General features: G+C 43.9%; 1 protein-coding gene across 3 annotated transcripts in view; it reads right to left on the bottom strand.

The window, feature by feature from the left end:
- Positions 1-317: 317 nt before the first annotated feature.
- The window catches only part of LOC101829946 (cat eye syndrome critical region protein 2 homolog), a 111731-nt gene continuing 97914 nt past the window's right edge, over positions 318-14134 (bottom strand). For 2 of the 3 annotated variants that reach the window (XM_021224739.2, XM_013110519.3), the window contains 6 exons: positions 13520-13908; positions 12176-12295; positions 11157-12000; positions 6705-8121; positions 4589-4700; positions 318-3346 (listed from right to left, as the gene is read on the bottom strand). In XM_021224739.2, coding sequence (XP_021080398.1) covers positions 3341-3346; positions 4589-4700; positions 6705-8121; positions 11157-12000; positions 12176-12295; positions 13520-13908 — 2888 coding nt within the window. In that variant the 3' untranslated portion in view covers positions 318-3340. The remainder of the gene's footprint in view (positions 3347-4588; positions 4701-6704; positions 8122-11156; positions 12001-12175; positions 12296-13519; positions 13909-14134) is intronic. The other variant, XM_021224740.2, reaches the window with a different exon arrangement.

Here is a 14134-nt window from a genome sequence, read left to right as displayed (position 1 = left end):
GGCAAACTTGGTAAGAACTACAATGGATATCTGTGTGTTTAATGCTGCAGCTAACATGCATACCTTTTGATGCCAGTAGAAATTAACATACATAACAGCCATACAGCAAACAAATGTTTTTGGACAATAACACCAAATGGACAGTCAAGAGGAAAGCTAGAGTAATTGACATTTAAAGTTGAAATCTGAGCTGAGGGGTGGAGACCACAGTTTAATATAAGGACTAGCATGAGGGCTATCTTTTGAGAGCAGCTGGCCTGGGGCCTGGGCTCAGCACAGGCTGTCAGATGTACCACCAGATGACCCAAAAACCAGTCTGGCTCAGAAGGCAGAGTGGCTGCCCCTTTATTTTTAAGATGGGATAGAAAGTTACATGAACAAGAACCCTGCGTATTTTGTTCTATTCTTCACATTCTTCTAAGCAAGGAATTTTAGCCAACAGCTTCCATCATTATCATCTTGTAAAAGAAACAGATTTCACAGCAGGGCGGGTTTGGGTTAGGGGGCAAAGACATACACCCATAAACCTTCTAAAAAACTCTATTTTCTGAATCTTTTATTTCTTTCAGGTTCTAAAGGTTTTGCTTTTTTGGAGACAGGGGTTTCTCTGTAGCTTTGGAGCCTGTCCTGAAACAGACTGGCCAGGAACTCACAGAGATCCACCTGCCTCTGCCTCCCCGAGTGCTAGAATCAAAGGCTTGTGCCATCACTGCCCGTTGAGGCCTTAAGGTTTTTAAGTTATGACTAAGTCTGATAAAGGTAAGTCTAACACTAAATCAAAGAGTGCTTTCAATTATGCACAGCTATGTCCTCTTGGGGACCACGGAGAGTCAACATACTGACAAGGTCATAGTGACCAATGGATACAGGTCCTAGAGCAAGAGTGAATCTCTTAAGACACCTTTACATACTACTTTCTAATTATTACACCTCACACAACCACCATTTCCTACTGAAGAAGACTGCAAATGAGATAATTTGCATCTGCTGAGACACTTGGAAGAGAAGTGCTGGAGAGAAAGGCGAAAACAAAAGTTCTTGTCTGCACTCCAGGGTGAGGGGCTCACAGAAGTGCAGCATTGTGTTCTGGCTGCTCCAAGGACCTAGTACTTCAAAAACCAAAAAAGCTGGGGTCAGACCAGAGGAAGAACCTACTGGACTAGGTTCTGTAAACACTAGACACCACCAAATTCCCACATAGGACATAACAGGTTCTTCTCACAGTGTTAAAACTTAATACAGTAGTTCAATTTTCTATTTAATTTCCTCAAGAACGTAAGGGATAAAGGAACTCACCAATTCCTTATTCCCCAATGCTATTCACAGCAATTTTTTTTTTAGAAATAGGTAAACGGGGTGAGGTGGGGAGGTGGAAGCAGAATGCACTCAGTTTAGTGACCTCTAGTTTTAGCACCTTCAAAGAGGCCTGAGGGTTGTTAACATTCCTAGTGACACATTACAGGCCTCTGCTTTAGGAACAGGTACAGAAACGGCAGTAGTAAGACTAAGGTGGCTCAGACAGCTCAACAGCAGACCAAGAGCCACCCAACGAATCTGACTTCACTCTTCTAATTCTCAACTGGATCGTGTATGTTTTTAGACTTCCAATTCAACTGATTTAGAAACACCAATTAAAACAAATTTATTGGAAAGAAAATTGCTTATTTGTATGTGCATACCTGGGAGATCCTACAGGGGTCAGCACCACCAGCAATCACTGCCATCATTCGAGAGCAGGTGCCCTAGGGTCCAAATTATCTCTATAACCTGGATGTTTCCAGTTTATTTCCCTCCCCCTTCATATATTTAGCAGACTATTCTGCATTTACTGTGGATGCTGGGGCCATAGGGAAATTTCCACGCCTAAACTTCTAAGAATCTAGGGTAGATAGGTATTTTTATGGAGATCTCTACTACCCCAAAGCATACTGTAAAATTATATTCTTTTACAGAGACTTGCAACTCTGGGGCACTTCCCTTGGTTTATTCTGTGTGAGATATTAAAAAATTTAAACATAGTTCTAACTTTGGTGATATCTCAGCTAAAATAAAATGCAGAAGGCTAAAGCAGGGAGAATCCAGTGTAATTCACTTCTAAATTCATAGTAAAGTAATTTAATACTGTAAAGTTGTTTGCTATCACAGACACAACAAATAATTTTCAAGAACTAGCCCTTGACAGCTACTTTAAATCAACACGACCAAGTTTACTATGATTCTCTTAAACTGAATAAAAACTATACATACTGAAATAGTCCTAAATTCAAATTTCAATCTATAGAATATACTTTCCTTAATCAAACCTGTGCAATTTCTTTATTGAGACTAACATATATAACAAACCTGAGTAGTCACTTTCACAAAACACAATTTGTGCTAGAAAGCGTTATGTGATGGCTTCTAGACCACAGGCTTAACAGGCCCATGAAGAAGCCACTTCATTTTCTAATAAGTAAAACACTCTAAAGAGCCCAAATTCCTGGTTTACAACTATCTGGTAGAGCTGGTGGAAAAATAAGGAAGGGACATGCTTTCCCGAATCCAGAACTTGGGCCATTAAGGTGAGAGCAGTCTGCCCTCTGGCAGGAACACCCAGTAGGCCACATGACAGCACCTGCTGACAAACTGGGAAATGAACGCTGAGAAGGATGAATGCAGTAAGTGGTCTCTGAGGCAGGCTGGAAAACAAGTTAGTGACATACATAAGCTGAAACCTTCCAGGTCTCTTTCCCAAGCTCCACAAGCATTCAGTGTGACCTGACTATACAAAAACAGTCTTACTCCAGTACTGTGTGCCTGCCACAGCTGGGAAGGACTCCCAACTCCTCCATGTGCCCACCTGACTGTCCCACTCTATATACAATACATTCACAAAAAAAAAAAAAAAAGCAACATGAAAATTCTGTAAACTGGACCCAGCTCCAAAAACATTAATACTACAAGTAGTCCCTTTCCCAAATATATACCTGAGATTAGCTGCTCATGAAAGTTTAGAAGCACCACTCCTTCCTTACATGTACCCTCCACCCAAATTTAAAGTGATTTTCCCTGAACAGAGTCTTGAGATTTGGAGAAGACAGCAAGAACTCCAGGTACACTTGCTCTTGCTAAGTATGTCAGCTATGCAGCTGATCCCAGCCACAGGCCCGGTCAGTCAGTCATCTACAGAGTGTGCATTTAAAGTCCAGCAGTTCAAGCTCTGAGGATGGTATGATTCACAGAAGAGGTGGAGCAGGATAGCAGAACACAAGCCTATAAAAATCACTCCTCCAAATCCTCCAAGGCCTGGATGTTTTCATGTGCAGCTGTCCATTTCCCTGGGGGTTATTTCCTCCTTGGACTAGCTCTGAAAGTAACAAAAAATATTAAATCACATCAATTGGCTAACAATATGTCAAAGAATGCCACACAGGCTTGCCTATATTGCTGGTTTACCCCAGAAGCTGGCCTGAGTCCTGGACCTCCTGTGTGGACTTGGGCTGTGGTGCTTAGTACTCAGTGTAGTTATATATTTGTGAACCTAGCACTTGGGAGGCAGAGGCAAGTTTAAGGTCACATAAGTGAATCTGCCTCAAAACCAGAAAAACAAAGAAACTACAACTCCCAACACCCCCCCCCCCATAAAACTCAGGGATAATCAGAGCACATATTTAGGACTCATGATCCCCAGGCCTGGACTCTCCAGCATCATAAAAACCCAGGAACATAAAACTATTCAGTCCCTACTAAAAATCAAAAACCACCTCTAGTCTCAGAATAACATGGTCAGGTACAGGATGAATGACCTTTTCTTTTTCTCAAAAATGTGCATTGGCATGGAACTGGAGTTACAGATAGGTGTGAGCTGCCATGTGGTTGCTGGGACTTGAACCTGGGTCCTCTGCAGTCAGTCCTTGTAATCACTGAGCCATCTTTCTAGGTTGAATATTGGGACCCCAGATTTTTCTTTCAAGATTGAGTTTCCTTAGGTCTAGAGAGATGGCTCAGTGGTTAAGAGAATTGGCTGCTCTTCCAGAGGACCAGGATTCAATTCCTAGCACCCATATGGCAGCTCAAAACTTTTTATAACTCACTCTGTAGACCAGGCTGGCCTCAAAACTCAAACTCAAGAGGCTACCTGCCTCTGTCTCCCAAGTACTGGGATTAAAGGTATGTGCACCATCACACAACATTGAAATAAATTTTATGTCTGGATATAAGAGTAAAAAAAAGTCACATTCTGCAGCATTTTGGGATTCAGGTTTTAAATTAAAACAACTAGTAAAGTCTGCAAATATCCCAATGTCTAGGAACCCGAAACATGAAGTACCATGAAACCCAATCTGCATCTATTCCTTATACCTGCAAGGGTTAGGGAACACTCTAGTTTTTAATATTTTTTTAAAAGATTTATTTATTTATTACGAACACAACACCCTGCCCCCATGTACGTCTACACATCAGAAGAGGGCACCAGATCTCATTCATTAAAGATGGTTGTGAGCCACCATGTGGTTGCTGGGAATTGAACTCATGACCTCTGGAAGAGCAGTCAGTGCTCTTAACCTCTGAGCCATCTCTCTAGCCCCTAGTTTTTAATAATTCTTACCTGATCCAGAGGAAGTGTTGGGGGCTTATGTGGTGGCAACTGTTCCGGTGATGCTGCAGGTGCCGGGGTCTTTGGAAATAAAGACTGTGACTGGATTGGATGCATGTGCATTCTACAGACAGAAGAAAGGGACAGTTAAAGAGTTAATGAGGATCAACTAGGAGAGCAGATACTTGAGTCACAAAGACACTGCCAGCTGGTAAATTTGGAATCATTAATACTGGGACAAAATGGAATAACAAGCTTCCTGGGGTGATATAGCAAATACCTAAGCCAAGTACACTAGAGCCTAAACATAGGGGCCAATGGACCAAACCCAGCATTAGAAATACTCTCTGAGACAGGCGTTGGTGGCGCACCGCCTTTAATCCTAGCACTCAGGAGGCAGAGACAGGCCAGCCTGGTCTACAAAGCAAGTTCCAGGACAGCCTGCAAAACAATACAGAGAAACCCTGTCTCCCTGTCTTGAAAAACCAATAAATAAATAAATAAATAAATAAATAAGTAAATAAACAAAAAACAAATAAATAAATAAATAAATAATACTCTCTGGAGAACCAGCCTGAAACAAGACAAAGATATTAAAGATTTGTATAGAGATTAAACATATACAATAACCACATAAAATAAATACTGAGCCTAGACTGGATTCTGGAGCAGAAAGATATCAAAAGGAAGAGAAAAAGCAAATCTCTGAAAGATATTCCAAGGACACGGAGGGTGTTTAAGGTCATAAGTGACCACCATATTTCTCCCTGTGTGTGGCTCTTCCACTTTGCAACTATGCTGCAGGGCAGTGTCCTAAGGCTCAAATGATACATGCTAAGGTGCGTGTGACTGCCTTAAAAACAAAAACAAGCTGGGGTGGTGGCACACACCTTTATTCCCAGCATTTGGGAGGCAGAGGGAATGGGACCCCTATGAGTTTAGAGGCTACACTGAGAGTTGAGAATTCCAGACAGCCAGAACTACATAAGAGGAATACTGTCTGAAAAGAACAAATATCCCCCAACATAACAATATCACACCCCACCACCACCAGAAGGCAAATGTAAAATGTGAGAGTGAGTGACTATGGTACACACCTGCAAATTCCAGCACTGGGAAGGCTGAGGCAAGAAGACTGAGTATCGGGCCAGACTGGGTTACCAAGCAAAATCCTATCTCAAGCAGACAAAAACAACCATCACAGTTAACAAATGAGGAGAACTTTTGATGGATAGCTTTTAAATTGAATGGTATAATGATTAGGCTTTATAATTTAAAAAAATACTTATTTATTGTGTATACAGTGTTCTGCCTGCAGTCAGTGCTCTTAACCGCTGAGCCATCTCACCAGCCCCCTAAGCTTTATAATCTTATAAACAACCTTACTAGACTGTCCTTTCTTCTTTCTTGACAGGTTTTCTCTGGAACTCGCTTTGTAGATATAGGCTGGCTTGGAACTCAGAGATTCACCTGCTTCTGACTAAAGGACTATGCCACCACCGCCCAGCCTGTATACGTTTCTTAAAGGCACTGCCACTAACCTATTTGTTGATAAAGTCTCATGATAACATCATTTGATTTGTTTCACCTTTTTTTTGTAAATCAACAATAGGGAGTAATGAAGTAAGATGCAAAAACATAAAGCACACACATCCTAAAGCAGATCCTCTTTATCCTGGTCAGTGTCAAGTCAACTAAGCAGCAAAGCTGACCAGACTCTGCCCGCAACTTTCAAACTGTAGTTAAGTGTGCAATATCAATACCTTTCCTGACAGACCAGGCACAGTGTCCCACACCTGTAATCCCAGTTCTCAGGAGGCTGAGGCAGGATGGTTCCTGAGAGTTTGAGGGTAGCATGGGCTACACTGTGCACCCTCGTTTCAAAGAAAACTAACACCCCCTACCTTTTCTATTTTTTAAAATAACAATCTAATAATTTAAATACTAATTCACAGAGAAAAAGCTCTAGAGTTACCTATCTACCACCACAAACAAAAACCAGTGCAAATGTTGATTCATTTTCAGCAAGGGAAGCAAATGTCAAACGTAAAACTATGATGTAATCTCCATCAAGTCATAATTCATATCCATTTCTTCATCTTGGACAAAGAAACCTAAGCAATCTTACCCTGATGGTCTGTGCACTTCATGGAAAGAGCCTCTTATTCCGCTTCCAGTGCCAGTATGCTCCATCATTGTAGCCTGAAAGTGACCTAAGCCCTCTTCCTGACATCGGTAGAGGGGGCCCTCTGAAGAGAGGCCATTGGGCTGGGTGGCCACCGGATGGGGAGGTGGATGGGCAGCCACAGGGGATGGGTATGCCCGGGACTGAAAATGACTAGCTGGACGCTGAGGAGTGTAAGGAGACCCTGTATGCAGCATCACACTGTGGGGTGGGAAAGCAGGTGAGCCAAAAGTCATTCCTGAACTCAGAGGTGGAGGTGGAGTTCCATAAAGATAGTCACTGGTAGACAGTGAGCTCTGCCGCTTGGTAGCTGCATTATGGTTGTCCAGATCTAGAAATTCTTTGGGACTCTCTGGCCTCTCCACAGATTCATCCAGCTTTTCCTCCTCTGGACCAGGATTCTGTCCATCAGATGGGACAACTTTAGCAGCCACTGCATCCACTTGAGTTGGAGAAGTTAAGGCAGCATTGAGTGTCTCACAGCCTTGCAGGCTAGGCAAAGCATTCTTATCTGAGAAGAAAGGACGTGGGGGGTGACTCCCTGGGGGTCCACTTGGGCTTCTCTGGGAAGGTAGAGATCTCTGCCAATCAGAAAAGCCCTGTGGACATGTGTAATAAGGAGTCCGCTGATAGGGATGGTAGGAGGGCTGAGAAGATGGTTGGTAGGCATACCTCATTCCCTGCTGGGGGCGGTATTGGGGAAAGAGTCCAGGATGGGTACTGTTAGGCTGGATGCCCCTGGGGGAGAAGGGCTGAGGATGTGATCCTGGGGACTTTCCTCCCATCACAGAGCCCAAGCCTTGTAGACCTGAATTCATGTGGTAATGTGTAGCTGAATTAGAGTATTCTAGGCCAGGCATGTACAAGGGAGAAAACTGATTTACAGTGCCTGTCATCAAATTGGGGTCTGTGCAAGGAGGAGTCGTTGCATTCTGTCCTGTACATGGCATGGTTTCCTGCAATGTTTTACCCCTGGGGCAGAGTGGCTTTTCTGAACCACTGCCACCAAGGCCCTTCCCCTCTGACCTACAAGAAGATGTTTCATCAACAACCCCATTTTCAGGCAGAGTCCCTCCATCTGCCACCATGGAGAGGTCTCGCAAACAACCTTGCACAGTTGGGCTGGTGTAGCTATTGTCCAGAGGCCAGGTGTTCTTGCTCTTTGATGCTTTATAATTGGCTGCAGTTTCTGAAGCATCACTTTTGAGTTCTGGGTCCTCTGTTTCCCTTTCTTGCGGTGAGCTTTGCCTGGTACAGTTGGCTTGCAGGGGAGGTGTCAGGTGAGGTAGCTGTTTGAGGTATATGCCCTCTGAAGCACAAACACTTGCTGTTTTCTCTTCAAGCCCAGGCAAAGGTTCAGCTGGGGAAGGAGAGCAACAAAACAGCCAATCAGTAGTTGAAATGACAACATTGATGGGTACAGTAATGGCAAGAACACGGCAAACGGTCAGATGAGCAGGGTCAAAGCTGAGATGACATTCGGCAATTTCTTTTTTTTGTTGTTTGCTTTTTTCAAGACAGGGTTTCTCTGTGTTAACAGTTATGGCTATCTTGGAACTCTGTAGACCAGACTTGCTTTGAACTCAAGAGATCCGCCTGTTTCAGCCTTGAGTGCTGGGATTAAAGGCATGTACCACCAGCACCAGGCAACATTCAGCAAATTAAACCTCAGCTAGATCCTGTGTCACAGGGAGTCTCTGAAAGGTGTCATGATATTGGGGAGTCTGCACACTCCCTTCTGTAGGCAGAACATAGTACATCTATGCTACCAAAAAAATGCCTAAGTCTTGGCCTCTTCTGTGTTGTCAACACTCAGGCTAGAAAGGTGTCACAAGATTTAAGTCTGAGTTACAGATCTAGTATCTATTTTACATGAATTTTTCATCCATTTCCATAAAACTTCAAGTGACTCCATTCCTCAGCCAAGTATTAAACAAAATCACATACTTTTCTCTCTTTCAGTTTTATCTTTCTGGGGTTTTTTTTTTTTTTTTTTTTTTGAGACAGGGTTTCTCTGTGGCTTTGGAGGCTGTCCTGGAACTCCCTTGGTAGTCCAGGCTGGTCTCGAACTTACAGAGATCCGCCTGCCTCTGCCTCCCGAGTGCTGGGATTAAAGGCATGCGCCACCAACGCCCGGCTCTTTCTGGGTTTTTTAATGCTTTCTTTAGCTTCTCTATTATTTTTTATTATACTTTTTTATTATATATTTAAATTAGGAACAAGCTTGTTTCCCATGTTAGTCCCAATCTTTCTGGTTTTTAAACAGCATTACTACTAGAATCCACTGTTCTTCACTGTTATGTATCGGAGACCCATGGAAATAATTAAGACATTGAAAACATTTCATAATGACTTTCAAGACCATCGTGCTTGAGAGACACTGAGAGGAAGAAGCAATTAAGAACACAATGATGACCAGGTGGTGGTGGTGCACACCTTTAATCCTAGCACTCAAGAGGTAGAGGCAGGAGGATCTCTCTGAGTTCAAGACCAGCATGGTCTACAGAGTGAGTTCCAGGACAGGCTTCAAAGCTACAGAGAAACCCTGTCTTGAAAAACCTAGGGGTGGGGTGGGGGACACAATGACAACAACAAAAACCCAACAAAGAAGAAGGGAAGAGGAAAGAAGAGACCACAATGCTGAGGTTGGAAAGATGGTTGGGGTGAGGGGACTTACTGCACCCAGACGGCAACCTGTTAACTTCTGGGCCAAGTAACCTGATGCCCTCTTTTGGCCTCTACAGACTCCTGCACATACAGTGACAAAGGCTCACAACTTACACACAAGCTACACAAAGAACATGACATAGGCTCAAACTCAGCTCTAACACTTTCTCACTAGCTAAGAGCAATCCACTGTGCCTTGGATTTTAATTGTAAACAAAGATACCGGGCTGAGGCTTAAAGACAACAGCCACACATGGCTGCCAGTCCGCTAGATTTTCTGAATTACTCAGAAATGCCACCCAAGTGCTGGGATTAAAAGTGTGTGCCATTGACGGGTGTTGGTAGCGCAAGCCTTTAATCCCAGCACTCGGGAGGCAGAGGCAGGCGGATCTCTGTGAGTTCGAGACCAGCCTGTTCTACAAGAGCTAGTTCCAGGACAGCCTCCAAAGCCACAGAGAAACCCTGTCTCAAACAAACAAAACAAAAGTGTGTTCCATCACTGCCAGGCTGATTTTCCTTTCTTAGGCAAGGCATTCTTTTTTTGGGGGGGAGGGTTCGAGACAGAGTTTCTCTGTATTGTTTTGGAGGCTGTACTGGAACTCACTCTGTAGACCAGGCCGGCCTCAGAGATCCACCTGCCTCTGCCTCCCAAATACTGGGATTAAAGGTGTGTGCCACCATTATTTAGGGCTTACTCTTTCTCTAAAGCTCCCCTCCCCATTGTATTGCTGCTTGTTGCCATGAGTCTGATTTTTATACCAGTCTTGGCATGAGTTTTTCCTTCTCTCCTCCATTGGGCAGGAGCTGAGCGATTTTTTTTTTTGTTTCTAAAGATTTTTTTTTTAAATCACACATACAGTGTTCTGCCTACATGCCAGAAGAGGGCAGCAGATTGAATTGTAGATAGTTATGAGCCACCATGTGGTTGCTGGGAACTGTACTCCGAATCCCTGGAAGAGCAGTCAGTGCTCTTAACCTCTGAGCCATCTGTCCAGTCCCAGGAGCTGAGGTTCTAAAGCTAGGCTACTCCATGGTTTTTCTTTTAAACTATAAAATTATCCTTGGACTCAAAACAAAATAACACACACACACACACACAGAGGCTGGGCATGGTGGTATAAGCCTATGATCCCAGTACTTGGGAGATGGAGGTGAAAGATGAGTTTGAAGTACAGCAAGAACCTAAGTAGGACAATCAAGATGCCTCATAAAGTAAGGGCACCTGCTGCCAAGCCTGAAAGCCTGAGTGCAGTCCCTGGACTCACAGTAAGAGAAAACTAACTCCTTACAAGGTATCCCCAATTAAAAAACAAAGAAAATAAACCCAAGGATGTTGTTAATAGCTTGTATAAAGGCATGTTCTTTACTTTGTTTTTTGTTTTTGAGGTAGGGTTTCTCTATGTAACAGTCTTGGCTTTGTAGACTGTAGACCAGGCCTCAAAACAAAGGCATGTGCTAGTTAAACTCCTTTAAATAAAAAAGTTTCAAAAAGAGGCTGGACATGGTGGTACATTTTTGATCCCAGCACTAGGAGGCAGAGGCAGGGGATCTCTGTGAGTTTGAAGCCAGCCTACCATGTTCCAAGACAGCCACCACCAGAGAGATCCTGTCTCTTAGGCAAAGTTCCTAAAATAGTCTCACTTTTTATATGTTATCTTCATATTCTATACGAAAAGATTACTCATGAATTGACACACAAAAGTGGGGGGAGGACACATCGTAAATTACCCCGGTCATTCTCAGGCTCTTGTGTTTCACTGACATCCTGTGTACTCCCGGGGTTGTCCAAAGCAGGCTTGGGGGCTGACACACACACTGATGCTGAATGAGCTACCTGTGGAAAGGGACCAGGTAACTGGGAAGGAGTGGGCTGGCGGGGGTGGTAAGGCACACCTGGGGGACAGACTCGGGAGGAGAGCTGTTGCATGGCGATCATTTCAGGGCTGTCCATCATGGATTCCCCTCCTTGGACCCCCCGGAGAGCCTGGGAGGGTCCCCCGAACAGAGGACTTGGAGCTGGAGCTGGAGGAGGCTGCAACCGATGTCCAGCAGACTTACAAGGTGGTTGCATATACCCCGAGGAAGGAACTCCATGAGGTAGAAAACTTGATTGTTTAGCCCACTGGTTTCCTGGGATAGGTGGTCTCATTAACCGGGCATCCATCACATGACCAAGGGTATGAGGGTGGTGAGAGGGTCCTGGCCCCAGGTGGGGCTTCTCATCTGGCCCCAAACGTCCTGAGTTTGTAGCACCATGGTTCCCATTCCAGACAGCAGGGTGTACTCGATTCAGGTACTTGTATGAATGATAAATGTGACCAGGAGGAATTTCTGAGCTTTCAGGGAAGTCTGGGGGTCGGGCTGGAGTCCCACCATGCCTAGAAGGAATAAATCCTGCCTGGAATGGAGCTGGTGGATAGATGTTTCCATCTTGACTGGGACAATTCATCTGCCCAAGCTGCAAGGAGGGGGGATGTGATCCCATATTGGAGAGGTGTGTTAGACCCTCACACATCTTCTCTTTAGGAGCACTGAGCCGGGGTCCTCGGTGGTTACTGATTCCAACTGGAGCCTGGCAACAGAAAAGGTAAGAAACACATTCACAGAACAAGACATAACTGGAAAGACCCTTCATCTAGTGTGACAGATTTTTCAGTAAAGAGGTCGAATCACATTCAATGTGAGAAGAGCCAATCTCTCAATCACATTTGCAAAACCTTCTCAGCTGTCTTTTGCAGACTGCTTACCTGTATGGCAAAGGGTGGGTGCTGCAAGGGATCTCCTGGAGGCACCTCTGGGACTCGAGAGGAGCCATATACGTTGGTGGGATCTTGAAGAGAGCCAAATGTTCCTGGTGCTGCTGGCCGCTGGAGGCAGTGAGTAAAACAGAAAGGCGGATGGGGAAAGACAGTCATCAAGGAGAACAGGGATTCCCTAAGGATTGGTATCAATGTGACCCTGCCACCAGGAATAGCCCCAATCTCAAAGCAACTCTCTCTAGGAAAAAGAGACTGCATTTCTCTTATCTTTCCCCCACCACAAATAGTCATTTTAAGCATTCTGGATCCAACTACATCCTGCAATAATAACAACTATTACTCATTTATTCATCTATACATTTATGAGCTAGGGTTTCATGAAGCCAAGCTGGTCTCAAACTTGCTGTGTAGCTGAGGATAATTTTGAATTTGTGGTCTTGCTGTCTTGTCTCTTGGGTGCTGGAAAGATGCTTCACCTACTGGGACAGACTTTTCAGTAGAAAAGAGGTTGAATTAATTTATATGTGAAGAGCCATAGTTCGGTGCACACATTACATGCTAGGGAAGCAATTGAGCTCCATTCCCAGATCCTTATAATGAAGTTTCAATGTTTCAGACATAATTTGTAGCTTATACACTGCGCTTCTGTGCTTTATTTCTTCTGCTTTCCTTTTTGAGATTGTGGTCTCAATTTGAGACCCAAGAGATTTATAAAACTCAACCTTCCCAAGTAGTTAGGAATATTGGTAAGAACTGTATCATCAGGCCTTTCTGATCCTAAGTTTTGTCTACTTTGAGAAGACATGATTTAAAATACTTAGAGAAAAGAGGGTCTAAATGACCACAGAGATAGGATGTGTGAAGGAAAAACCACCTCATTTGTGAGGGACACAGGAGGACCAGAAGTTCAAGGCCAGCCTCAGCCTCCAATACAACAGCAAGTCTGAGGTCAGTTTCTACTAAATGAGACCCTATATCCAAGACCAAAACCAAAATAAACCATCTATGGCAGTGGTTCTCAACCTGTGTGTTGTGACCCCAGGTGTGTCGAATGGCCTTTATACAGGTGTTAAATATCAGATATTGTATATACCAGATATTTACATTAAGACTCATAAAATTAGTTATGAAGTAGCTATGAAAATAGTGTGAAGGTTGGAGGGGTCACCACAACATGAGGAATTGTGTTAAAGGACTGTAGCATTATGAAGGTTGAGAACAACTGCCCTGTGGTTATCTGAAGACCACACAAGACCATACAAGTTACTAGCCCTTAGATTTCTAGAAATAGACTGGCTTGGAGACAATACTAGATAGTGAGCTTTTTCTTACCATCTGGTTTAAAGGGGGTGCTTGGCTAGGCACCCTGCCACAATGCAGGGGGTGGGAAGAGCCTTGGCCATTTGATGTGCCCACCCCTGGAGGGAGCTGATTAGAACTGCTACTCTGATCATCCCCCGAGGAGGTAGCTCGGCGTGCAGGGGGCAATGATTTTCCTCCATTCTCCACTGGTGGTTGCTTCCTGTTGGGCCCTTCTGAGTCTCTAGAGCGGGTCCAAACATGGCTTCCGCTACTTCGACCAGCCCTACTCCTTCTTTTCTCCCGTTTTTCATCCTCTCTGATCCAAAATTCTTCATCTGTGTCTCCATCTTCACCAGGGAAATGCTTTGTCATGGCCCGTTGGAAACACCGCTCTAAATTATCAGACATCTTGGTATACTCTAGAAGGAAGAAGACATGAGGATTGATCTCCAGGTACATACTTCACTAGACACAAAAGACAGTTAATATTAAACTGCAAAACTATGGACACAAGATGAAGATGCTGTTAGTAGTCTGCTCAAGGCTGAATGTCTGTGACATAAACGTGACTCTAATACATTACCTCAAACTAGCAAAAACTCAATTCTTTTAGGCTAAGTTACTAAAACTACTATTACAATTGCA

This window comes from Mesocricetus auratus, unplaced genomic scaffold, assembly GCF_017639785.1.
Source record: "Mesocricetus auratus isolate SY011 unplaced genomic scaffold, BCM_Maur_2.0 Super-Scaffold_100676, whole genome shotgun sequence".
Classification (NCBI taxonomy): Eukaryota; Metazoa; Chordata; class Mammalia; order Rodentia; family Cricetidae; genus Mesocricetus; species Mesocricetus auratus.
This window is presented reverse-complemented; position numbering and strand designations above follow the sequence as displayed.